The sequence below is a fragment of the Lepisosteus oculatus genome, chromosome 11, assembly GCF_040954835.1.
Source record: "Lepisosteus oculatus isolate fLepOcu1 chromosome 11, fLepOcu1.hap2, whole genome shotgun sequence".
Taxonomy (NCBI): domain Eukaryota; kingdom Metazoa; phylum Chordata; class Actinopteri; order Semionotiformes; family Lepisosteidae; genus Lepisosteus; species Lepisosteus oculatus.
The window spans coordinates 34,100,608-34,113,631 of record NC_090706.1 but is presented as its reverse complement, the minus strand read 5'-3'; the positions used below and the strand labels follow the sequence as shown (position 1 = coordinate 34,113,631).

The window sequence follows — 13,024 nt, the reverse complement described above, 5'->3', positions numbered from 1 at the left end:
GATACCCTGATTCTGCTGAGCACCTTCTGAGCACTCTGAACAATATCGACTGCTGCAGGTGCTCTATGCAGTCCTGATTTGAAGTTTGCAGATTTGATAGTTCCCACTATCTCCACTTACAGTACATTAACAACTGTGTATTAATAACTGTGTGTTTAAAGGGTATTTTCTAATATTGGTGGGAACATTGATTTTTTTTTATTTCTCCCCTTTCTGAACTTAACCTTAAACAACAAGTGAGATATACTTTATTGATTCTGTTTATAATTCTGAAGAGTTAAATCAAATCCACTCTCAGATGACTTGTACTAAGATTAAAAAGACTAGGGTCCTTCATTTACTTTAATGTTGGAACGGGTTTTGTTCCTCTTCTCTGGACATTCATCAATGCTTCTTTGAGAACCCTTTGAGAAATCTGAACTGTAACAGATATGGTCTAACTGAAGCTGTGTACATAGCTTCACTTGATCTTTATTCTAAACTCTTTGTTATGTATCCAAGCATTCTATTTGCCTTTTTATTGTTTCTTTGCAGTGCCTAGAAAGTGACAGTGATGAATCTGCTACAAGCTCTAGGTCATTTTCCTACTGAATGCTTTCTAATTCAACGCCTCCTATGGTGTAATATATTCTGTCTTATAGTTTTTTGTCTTTCTAAAAAAAAGGTATGGATGGGAAGTAAAGAGAACCAAACTATGTAATTTAGCATGGATTCCTATCAGCTTTCATTAGCACAAGACTTTTAATGAATAAAAGCTACATGGTTGGTATTAGATGTCTCAATATGTGTAATACAATGAAGGACTTATAGTATTGCATTGGTTTTAAACACCCTCACACACCAATCCACACATCACTGGCACACAGTGAAACTGCAAATGTGTTTCTCAAAAGTCGCTTTTGAGAATTACAGATTTTATTTTGATAATCTAGGTGCCACAATTTGAATGGCAGATGATTCATTGATGGTTACCACCTATTCTAAAGTGTAATCTACATATACATATACCTTTTAGTTGCTACAAATCTGTTTTGCAGCTTTTACGCTGCGAGAAGACAGAATTTAAATTAATAATGATGTTATTAACAGCTTATACATCAGTAAAGCTCCTGTTCTGAAACAAAGGCTACATTTACATAAATAAATAACTCATTAGCAGGTTACACATCACAAATAAAGATGTTTTCAACTACTTTTCTGTAGTTAAACTGTAATTGAAATAGGAATAAACGTAAGTGATCTGGTTACTCTGCGAGCAAGGCACAAATGTAGAACGTTTATGTCACCAAAGAAAAAAAGATATTGATTGAACCCAAGACACCTCTTTTTAATTTCAGATCAAAACCATTTAAATAAACAAAGTCAGCCCAGCAGATTTCTGTTAAATAAACTGTGAAACTTAAATCAGAGGACACAGGTACAAATTATGTGTACGTACAGTACGTTAAAACTGCAAACAGGAGGTACTTAACCCCAAGGGTTGTGATAATATGGAAAAATCTTTTCAGCCATGTGGTGGAAGTTGAAATTGTGCTTACTGTCAGTGAAATTTGGAATGAATTTCAAGGTACTTTATAAGACTTGGAATGACTCAGCTCCAGATTATTTTTAGAATTTAGTGCTTATGTATATTTCACATCTAAATCCGAGATCTGCTGATTGAGACCATCTTACTTCACTGTAGATCAGGCTCTATACAATAAGGGGTGAAGTTATTGTGCTGTGCTGTGCTTTGCTTCCTACTTTCTTTTTGCTTTTGTTCTGGATTATATATGTGCTGGTGTGTAGAATCATACAGTATACAGTTTAATACTTATATGTCTATAATTATTGTTGTTATTGCAATTACAATAACTAAAAAAAATAGTAACATAATGATAGTGGGAAATCATTAAATTATTTATTTTTACAAAAACACCTTGACTGTTTTATTAATCTTTTTATGCGTTGCTGAAATGTAGAAAAGGAGCCAGTTAGGCGAGGTGAAAACTTACTGCGTCTGACCTAGAGCTCACCAGCAGGTCTCAGGCAGTGGTGAGGTGGGAAACACCGTAAGAAAATAAAAAGGCGAGCCAAAAAAGTCGACGACACAAAAATAAACCCACCGCGCAGGGCTGCAGAGCGATAGCGGCAAGGAAGCAAGCACAGAAAGGCTGACAAAAAAGAAACCCAGCATAAAGAAACCACGAGGTAGCAAAGGGCACAGTAGCTGAGCTAATGCCAGAGCCCTGCGGGAAATAATAATAAAGAAATAATATTTAAATCATAGATTAATTGGCTGCCCACTGTGAAAGTCTGCCTGAGCCTGTTCGAACAACCCCGGGAGGTGTATACTGTCTCTGAGATTTTCCGCAGGTGCTTAAATTTCCCCACACCGCTAAAACACAGGTTAATTTCTCTCGTTAAATAATTGCGTGTGTGTGTGTGTTTCCTGCAATGGACTGGCATCCTGTCTACGCAGGGTGTAAACCTGCCTTCTGCCGTATATACTGTACTGTACCAGCAATTAAATTAAAGAAATTTAGCTGACCAGCCGCAAGGTAGAAAAACAAAAGCTTGCTTTTGCTTTCATTGAGGTCAACTGTTTCTGTTTCTGGATGACAATGATCGTAGAGTGTGACAGTCTGCGAATGCAGCACTAATAGTACATACCTGTAGTGTAATCAAGAATCATTAGTTCAGCCAGGTTTAGTGCATCAGGAACGGAAGTAGTTTAACATTCAATGAATAAATAAATATTGTCTAGGCAATAAGATGAGGAAAATGAAGGTGAGAAAAATGAATGTTTGTTTGTAATATGGTTACTGGAGCTTTATCACTGTAGCTCAAGACAATTGTCACATCCGTCTCTAAAAGGTAGTTTCAACTGCGTGTGTTGAGTCTCTGAGAGAAACATTTTTATTACAGTACGTTACTTGTTATTCAAGGTTAGAAATTATTGCCACACTCCCCCTTACAGTGCTTTAAGGAACTGCAGGTATGATGCTGTAAATATGAGCAGTTCTTGACATTTGAGTGGTCTTATCTTATCTCGGTTTGCTGCTAGAGTAGCATAAAGATAATACTACAGTAATTACATATGCAAATATCAGTGGTTTGCTTTTCTTATGAGTACCCAAAGGCCTGAATTCATTAATATTTTTTTATAGTTTTCTCTGTACAAACATAAAATGAGCTTGTTAGGTGTAAAAAGATCATATGCAGTGTTTAATAAATTTTTAAAGTTTTAATAATAGGAAAAAATAATGGAATGTTGATATGCTAATACAGTAACAAGAATACGGTGAATGATAGTCAAAATAAAACGATTATCTTTTTGTTGTTTCTCTTAAGATGTGACAGTTAACATGAAAGGCTTCTCTTTTTTTTGTATGGCGGGCTAGAGACAGGCTTTTGCAGTGCCTGCCACCAGGTGTCAGGCTATACTAATGCATTTTTGAGTTACAGGCCTGCTAGTCTGTACTATTCTGCATATATAAGGCTGGTATCAATTTAACAACTAATCAATCTTTTCAGGAACTTGATTATTTCACAAGTTTCTCAGAAACATGTATTTTTAAGTCAAGTCCCAGTGTTTACCTATGAAATCTTAGAGCCTACAGACAGATATATCATCTCTAACAATCGTACCACAGTTTATCTGCAAGACAAAATGTTTCTTATTTTGTGCTTTTTTAATGAAGACAACCTTTTTTGTACTGTAACGTTCGCTACGATTGGTTTAAAATGGTTAATATTGAATTCCTGAGCCTTAAGTTAGAACTGTTGACAAAACATGCATAGTAATGGATGTTTTGCAAATAACAGGAAACAAGATAAGATTGAAAGACTCACCCAATCCTGGTAGAAGATTGTTTTGAAATAAAGGAAAGTAATCTTTTCCCTTTTGGACTTTCTTGATGTTTTATTCCATTCACAAGCATACTGCTTAAAAAAGGCGATCTCTGACGTGTTTTCTAATCGTCTTGATGCACAGGCACCTATTGTATTTCATCACATTATACCACCTAAAGTATCTAAGGCAGACAGAAATGAAGAATAAATGCAAATTCTAACACAGGTTACAAACTATACAGTTTAATTTTTCCATCTGCTTTGCAGTTGTTTATATAATTTCTCTGTTACAGCTATAGAGAGTGAACCTTTCGGGGAGTAAAATATTGGCATTTATTGACAATAATTTTGACCAAACGAGATAAAATACAAATTTTCTATTCAACATCAAGAAATTAATAGATGTCCCTCCATTAAATATAGTATATAATATGTGTATAAATATAAAACAAGCGTCATTCTGTCACAAATATTAAATGCTGTTGGAGAATAGCATTAAAATGCGTTGGATAAAGTGCCAAAGGCCCCGACTGTAAAAAGCAATGACAGGTTTGCAATATTAAATGTAAACAAAGTTAGTATCACTGGTCAGTAGAACCAAAAGATTTTTCTACTTTTAAGTGCTGTGGTTGAAGCGGAGCTAGTGTGGTGACGTCAGAGCCCTCAGTGCGCGTAGCAGGAACCTCAGCTGCCTGTTGCTTTATGCCAGAGACCTGGGTTCGCACCCAGAACGGGCGGCGGGGGGCACGGCCCCGCGCAGAACCGTGACTATCACGTGGTCAGAACTCAATACGCATAACAGTGGCACACTGAAAGAATACAAATAAGAAAAGGGTTTGAAGGGAGGAATTCAGAGATTTTATTGCTGTCAGCCATTTGGAATTAACATGCAGTAAGAGTTAGTTCATTTACTGTAAAATGTTTTACATACTTGTGAAGTGTCACAAAGATTGCAAGCAAAATACATTAGAATTTAATTGATTGATTACTTAATGTGCTTGACTGGTATCCTGTCCAGAATGTATCCTGCCTTGACCCCAATGTTTCCTGAACATTGACCCCATATTGTAGTTATTGAAGGGTAAGTTAGGCTCAATACTATGTACAAAAAGCAGCCTACGACCGAGTTTCGCTTGTCCCAAGTGTGAAACAAGGATACTTCTTCTTTGGTTTATTCACATCTCTCAGTTCTCTGTAGTTCACAGTTTCACTAGGAATGCCAACACCCAAGAATAAAGTGTCATGAAAGGCTTAAGGAGTGAAAATTTGGCTTAACTGGCTTGGCTGAGGAGCGACCTCCTGGCCTGTGGACAAGGGGGTCAGGACCCCCGCGCAGGGTGACCAAGGGGCAGCTGCAGAGGTGGAGATGGCGTGGAGGTGAGATGGGAAAGACGTATGCGAGGGAGAGATGGGGATCACGTAGGTATTCATAGTGTTTTAGGAGATAAAAGGACGTAGGGAGTGATTGCTAATTACTGATTACTTATCCCTCCCCAACTTTTGTTAAAAACTCTATTTATCAAATTCTCCTTAACTGTGTGGCCTTCATCTGTTGGGTTCATGTAATTTTATACACAGCATGGAAGAACCATATATATTTTACAGTCTACTGTATATTTCATGAATCTAAAATATTTTACGTTTGATCTACACTGCTTTGTATATGTTGTGATAGGTATAATTTCCCTTTTCTTTCTCACATTATGTGGGAATCATGTGGGTGATGAGTATTTGTTTCACTTCTGATGCATGTTCCTTCCTGTAAAAACATGCCCTTTCTGATCTGATTGAACTACTAGATTATGTTTTCTCCAAAGATAAAGTGATGTAATTTCCCACATTCAGCATAACACAAGCTCCTTCTCATGTTTTACAGCATTGTACAGCTTTGCTTTAAAGTGAAACGAACAGGGCTTTGATTCAAGACTACTTTGTAACTGACTAAAGACAAGACAAAATATAACAGAACTAAGCGTACTAGTGCCAACAGCATTTTTGAAGCTGAAGAGAAAGCTCACCTTCTTCAAGAAGCTAACCACAAGCAAGTATTTGGTGTCGGCAACATGACCAATCGCACAAGCATTTCTGTCAATATCTCTGATAAAAAGAAAACACCGACATGATAAAGAATAATGTAAGCAGGTGTTCACAAGTTCCTGTTTATTGTTTGTGTAAAAATAGTTGTTTTGCAGCCTTTGAAGACTGGCTAGCTAACCACCTCCTTTGAATTTTTTTAGAGTTGAAATTGTCTAAATGAATTGATTAATTGATTAACTATTCTTATTTATACAAATTATGCAATCTTGTCCTTGTTCAGTAATGAAGATCACTTGGTTGCTATCAGTATGAGTCAACGAAAGAGGTTTTCTTGGAAGGTTTTCTTGTCCAGCCTCAGCAAACGGCTGACTGGTCCAGAGAAACCAGGAAATCAGTTTTGTGAGGGGAAGGACATATCCTGGAAGGAAGAGGGTCCCCACACCAGCCCAGGACTGCCTCATCCATATGAATCATCCTTGTTATTGTTTACAGATTGCAAGGGTTACAAGATGAGTCAGTACAGGAAGAAATAACATATGTATCAGCAGAAAGTATCTGCATGAAAATGTCCTGCACATTTATAAATCAGTCAGGGGTAACTTTGAAAGGTTAGAAATGGCCACCTAACCTTCAGCCTAATTCAGTTGGTGAAATCATTTCTCACAATATCATAGCCTGCTCTGCTGTATAGTGGGCTGCTAACAGGCACAGGATGGGTGAGACACTTTAGTGGTAGATGAGATGGGTCCCCTCCTATGCAACGTGTAGGGTGTTTTTCAATCCTTAGGGAGGAAAAACACTTTGTAAATGGAAGGAATAATCAAAATTGTCTCTGTGGAAGGTAGAACATCTAGTAAAGTGACTGAGGGAATGAATGCTGTTTTTCCTTTGACAGAAAATGTCACAGTAAGCATTGTATTTACTGTAGTGTTATTCAAGCCAGCTGGAGGCTGGAGGAAGTGTGATGGAGAGTGGAGGAACTGTGATGATGTGGGCAGGAATCTGATTTAACATCGCCAGTGCAGAAGGAAGGCTTACAATTTAGCAAAACTTTGATGAAGCCCTTGAGCCAGCAACTTTTCCACGTCTCCAAGTTAATTCCAAACAATACTAGGATTATGTTAAGAAAACAATGACAAAATCTTGTTGTCGCCAGCAACTTTTTCTGTTTTGAGTAATTCACCAATTGAAATCAGGAGACAATTGTAACTGACAGAGGGGGAACATAAACAATATAAACTTGTAATGATTTCATTATGGTAGAGTATCTTGTTTCATACTGAAACATCTTAAACACGAGGTTGCTTGAAAATACATATGCTCTTGAAAAAATAAGAAAGTAAATGAATTTCAGTATTCTTGCAATTCTTAAAAAAATAAGGCATTTATTAGTTTGTGTTTTCGCTAACTCTTAGCACAACAAAAACAGCTTGCGCAGAAATATTCTGAAGCATTAAAAATCTTTCATAATTCACAACAAAGACATCTCAGGTTAGGCACTGATTCTTCTGGAGCTGTCCCCCATTTAAGGCGGACATCTCTGTACTAACAGACCTGAACTTAGAAGCTGAATAAGAATCCTGATTTCTTGAAGAAAGCGTGGATATAAAGTAATTTTTGGTTCTACAGCAGACAAATAGTTTTATTGCTTTATTTCTAAAATCTTCAGACACATAGTAATAGATAAAGGGGTCAATGAAGCTATTGAAGGTGCTCAGAGCCAGGCTGAACAGGTAAGGGACATATAAGTCCTGCTTTCCCACAATGAGATGGGATTCTGAGTAGTGGATGAGAAGGATCATGTTGCTGGGCAAAAAGCAAGCAATGAAGACCACCAATACCAGAGCAGTTATTTTCGCTGCATAGGTATACCTCTCTTGACTTCTCATCAGCGTCCATATAATGGAGCAGTAGCAGAACAAGATGACGCAGAAGGGTATGACGAATGCTAGGGTGAAGAGGCTGGCAAAGTAAGGAAAGAAGAATGTTTCTTGCTCCTTCTGGGGCAAAGCATCATGGCAGAGGGTAATGTTCGGCTCATTTAAGGTGTAAGACTGCTGAGTGAGGAGTAAAGGCAACATGGCTCCTATTACAATGACCCAAATGACGAGGCTCATGTAGATGGAAGTTTTTCTGCTCCTGAAGACCTTGGCACCAAATGGGTGGACTAAGGCAATGTATCTATCGATACTAATAAGCATGAGGCACAGAATGGAACCATACATGTTGCCATAAAACATGGCAGTGGTGGTCCTGCAGAAACTCTCCCCCCAGATCCAGTGGTTGCCCTGAAAGTGGTAGGCAATCCTGAAGGGCAGGACCAGGATGAGCAGGAGGTCTGCAGTTGTCAGGTTGATCAGTAAAATAGTCGAAGGCATCTTCTTGGTTTTAGCGAGCAGGACCCACATGGCTGTCACGTTAGCGGGGAGTCCAACGACAAGAGCCAACAAGTAAAGCAAGGGGATGAGCAGTGTGGTGACTGGGCCCTTCACATGCGCTTGATCCTTTTCATCCAGTACTGTTCTGTTGCATTTAGAGTGGATGTTGAAACTTCGCACAACTGTTTTAGATAAAAAAGAAGGAAGATGTCAGTGCTTATTAATCGTTTACAAATGGAAATTCACAAAAAACAGACACCTTTAAGACTTCAGAGCAAATTTCTCAACAAAGAACACTATGAGGCTTATACACACAGTCAATTTTGGGTATGGTTGATTGTTAAAAAGAGATTCTTTAATGTGTCTTTAAAAATATTTCTTTCACAAATGATGTCCCTAATGCTTCATCAATATACAATGCCTTGCAAAAGTATTTCACCCCCTCCCAATCATGTCCTGTTTTGTTCAAATTAAAAATGGTGTACACACATTATTCATAAAGTGAAGATTTCAACAAAAACTTGAATGCTCAAGAAGCTAAATGTTAAATAAGCTAACAATGTCACATCAGAAGCGAAACACTTAACAAAATTGTACTGATGACTAATGGAATCCTGTGGTTCAAATGTGTTAGTGTAGAAATGTTTTTTTAACTTTTTTGCAGCAATATTTTGGTTGGAAAAAAAATATAAGATGTACTAATATACTGTATGCATCCTGTGATTACCAGATTTCTAATACTCTTTAAACCATCTACCATCTTACTAATAAACAATCTATTTACATATAAGCACTTTAGCACATGTCTGGGGTACTTTTTTGAGCATTGAATCATTTCTGAGCTTTTTGCTTTTTTGTTTAGTGCTGCATTTTTACCATTTTTACTAATATAGATGTGATAAGATTGCATTTAACTTTAACATTTTTTGAATTGTATACAAACATCTGCAGGATAGGGCTCGATTAAGGTATAGGCGATCTACAGTACAGTAGATATTATTGGGAGGGGGCCTGTCAGATGTGCTAATTGTACATTCGTTATTTTCTAAAAAATATATAATCTTCCATTTTACTGAAAATGTGTTCGAGCATGTTATTTAAAACTAAACTCAGACTGCCTCAAACTACAGTAAATCTACCTTTTCATGTCGTTACTGCATGGGCAAGCTATGATTTATTTATACATACTGTACACACAGACTTTCGGTTTGTTGGGTGTTGCTGCTCGTTACAGAAAAAACCACAGAGTGTAGTTTGCTCTCTGTGGGCTGCCATTAAAACAAAGAAGTTGTGTGATTCACTGAGAAGCATTCGTTATTTGATAGGCATCTCTGACATCCTAATTACTAAACTGCAATGAAAATTGAAAGATCTATAGTAAAAAATGCACAATTAAACATTTTTAAATATGTGGAAGGTTTGTGTAGCTGCACAACTGTTAAAATACCACTTCAGTATTCCAAAATATGGAGACACCAGCACCAGCGGCCTTAAATGTGTACAAGCAAGGCCTGAGGAGCACATACAGTATGTGTGTGCTGAGGCTGCCTGGGATGGGGGTGGGAGTGGTGTGTTGGGTAACGCGCAGCGGTCAGTCTATAAGTGCTGCTACAGATCGTGTGTTTTTTTGTTTTATCGCTGTCATGCCCCGGACTCTCCCTCGCAAACGCCATTACATTCCCAAAACCACTGTTTCACAATCTCATTCCTAACTGAGCCCATCAGATTCCCACAGGCACCAGATTCCACAGATTCTCAATCCTAGACCAATTATCCAACCACGTCCCTTTCCCTTCAGTATTTAAAGTTCCCTCACGCACCAAACCATGCTCACTAGTGAGAAGCCTCCATTAGAGTTCTCTATCGTGCAAGTTTTTTGGATTAAACTTTTCCCTTTTTGATCTTGTCTCTTTGATTTAGCCTTTTGGATTGTCTTCTCAGTTTGTCTCAGCTCTTTCTGGTTATCTGATCTCTAGCTTCTCCTATTGACCTTGCTTCTGGATTATGATTTTGGATTGTTTGCCTCTGCATCCCACAGAATTCACAGCTATGCCAGGAACATCAGAAAACTACCTGCCAGTTCCCCGACAATCCCATGTTTTTTCTATTAGCGGTTCAGCATCTGGTCACCATCTTGAGGAAAGTAGAGAGGCCCTATAGACCCAAAAGCTCTACAACTTTAAATGTAGGTCAAAACTGAGTTTCCTTCCTTTTACCACCACAAATTTCAATACAATTGGCTCACAATCACAATTGACCAACTTAACTAAAGATTACTTTAAAGCCAACTCATGAAAAACGCTGACTGATTTTAACCAACTTTACATCACACATGACATGTAAGCTTCCTAAAGTTTCCTTAAATCAAGATTAAAGATACCTATTGAATATCAATCTAATTTCTCTTCTTAAACATTATACTTTCTGTACAGTATTAACCAGAAACAACTCATGAACATGTACACTAAATGTACTGTAATGTGTTTTATCCACTAATGTTCAGTAATTTAATCAGACTTAATGCATGGAGAATGAGACTCATCATGAATCACAAAGTCGGGGAAAAACAAAGGGAAAAATTTAGGAATTCCCAAGCACATGTTCATTCACCACATGTGTTATGCATACCAGTACTTTGATTTATTTTTCAGAGTAGCTTAGCATAAAGCTTTTCTTGCACTTTCTTCAGACTACAACTAATCTAAATCAGAATTTAATGGCAATGGTGTCATTGTAGTTCTAATTTAGTAAAAAAATAAATAAATTGCATTTAAACAGATAGTTAGACAGGGCTTTGTATATTACCAGTATGAGAAGACATGATTATACACTGCTTTGAGATAATTATATATATTCAATTAATAATTGTAGATTCCTTCCTTCAGTTTCTTTTTACCATTTAGTCCTGTAACAACTTATATTTTAATATCTTCTATAGTACCGTTTCTTACTTTCTACATCTACAGCATTATTTTTCACGGTTGGAATGGAATCACATTTGACATATCTATAGCACAAACCATTCGGAAATGCTTTGAAAGATTCTACGCAAGTATTTTAAGAAAAAAAGCAGTACAAAAAATCAAATTTAGGTTACAACCCCCTTTATAGATTCCATAGATTCTCTATAACGGGATACAGAAATACACATCACTTGTAAATAAAAAAGGATCTGAATATTTTTCAATTGTTTCCTACAAATTATGACGCACCGTATGTGTTGTAGCAGCAGATTAGAAAACCGTTACGAACTGTCAAACTTACTTTGAAGTGTTGAGACACATTCTTTCTCTTCGCAAGTGAATGTGTGAAAAGTGATGAACAGTAAAACGACGGAGAAAGGTTGTCGAAATGACGGCGAATCCATGTTCACTCTGCCTCACTCTTTCTCTTTTCTGCAGTGACCAGAGGGATCTCAGCAAAAGCACTTATCCAGCTGAGAGACAGTCTAGACGTGTGATCTACAACAGGAAACTCAGCTCTGGAAGCTCTTGGTCCTCCAGCCTTTTATAAAGCATTTGTTTAAAGCTTTCGGTACAAATATAAACGAGGAAGCAAAACTGCATTGACCTTTGTAGCCTGCAGCAAAATGAAAGACATTTAATTTTCTGCTTGCTGGAACCTGCAGGGTTTTAGTCTGAAATTATTTGTTTGTGATCCATGTTATTTTAGAAAATACCTTAAATTTCAATTCTTGTGGACATCCTGAAAACAATTCTAGATTATTTGTCCATTTCCTCACTGTCTTTAAGTCAGTATTCATTATTCTGTGCTCATTGAAATGCTTTAACAGAGAACATTTATTTTAAGAACAATTATTTTATAGATTTTTTGTACAATCATGAAAGAAGGTTTGTAACAAAGGTAGGTGGCTTTATTTTTTGCTGCACTCATGTTAAATCAGATGTTGCGAAAATTATGTAAAAGACAGCAATAACTCACCTGTTATCGTGAATTGAATAACAACACTATCGATTGTTAGGTGATAATTGTAAAAAACAGGATGTTCATTTAATAAAAAGAAGAACACTAGCAAGAAAGAATTAACTTAAAGATAGTTCAAAGTGTAGTTAACAAAATCATTAGAATATGTGCACTGCATCCTTTCTTTTTACTTTTGCATGTTAAAGAAGTGAGATGTTTGCTTTCACACTACTGTATAAGTTTTTATGTCATCAATATCCACATCATTAAGTCTTTTTTTTTATATGACATTTCATTTCCATATGATTGCATTAGTAATCCCCATGGACATTTTCTTCCATGTATTTTATAATCCCCTTCTTTCACTGTTTAAATTCTTTTGTAGCATAAAAAATGAGCATATACAGTAATCTAACAGTATAACATAATGGACTACCAATGATCATTTATGATATGTCTCTCATGAAGACAAAATATTGTTATTAACCTTGGACTTTAACTTTAAAATATAAGCTCTAAAGTTATGAAACAAATTTCATTAGCACCGTTGATCATTCTGTGCAGGATGTTATATTATTCTGGCTGTCAGATAACAAGGAAGTCTGGTTAAAGTCTAAGGAAATGTGTATTTTCAGACAGATATGCTGTCACAATGTCCAACACAAAAACAATTTCCATCCTGAAAGATAAGCACAGTTTTCCATACATCATTTGTGTAATGTATTACATCCTAAGACTCATGATGTTTATTTTCCAGCTGCTTCTAAGGCTTGAGGAAGTCCCAAAAATGAAAACCAAAAAAACAAATTCTCCCGGCAGCTCCAGGTCAGTATAAAATAAGAAAAACAGAC

At 36.8% G+C, this 13,024-nt stretch overlaps 1 protein-coding gene across 1 annotated transcript; it reads right to left on the bottom strand.

Annotated features, from left to right (window-relative positions):
- Positions 1-7,236: 7,236 nt before the first annotated feature.
- LOC102691805 (proteinase-activated receptor 4) lies at positions 7,237-11,734 on the bottom strand. Its single transcript, XM_006632028.3, has 2 exons — positions 11,514-11,734; positions 7,237-8,431 (listed from the first exon to the last, which is right to left on the bottom strand). Exons 1-2 carry the CDS (start codon positions 11,614-11,616, stop codon positions 7,359-7,361), a joined length of 1,176 nt encoding a protein of 391 aa, XP_006632091.2. The 5' UTR covers positions 11,617-11,734; the 3' UTR covers positions 7,237-7,358.
- Positions 11,735-13,024: the final 1,290 nt, after the last annotated feature.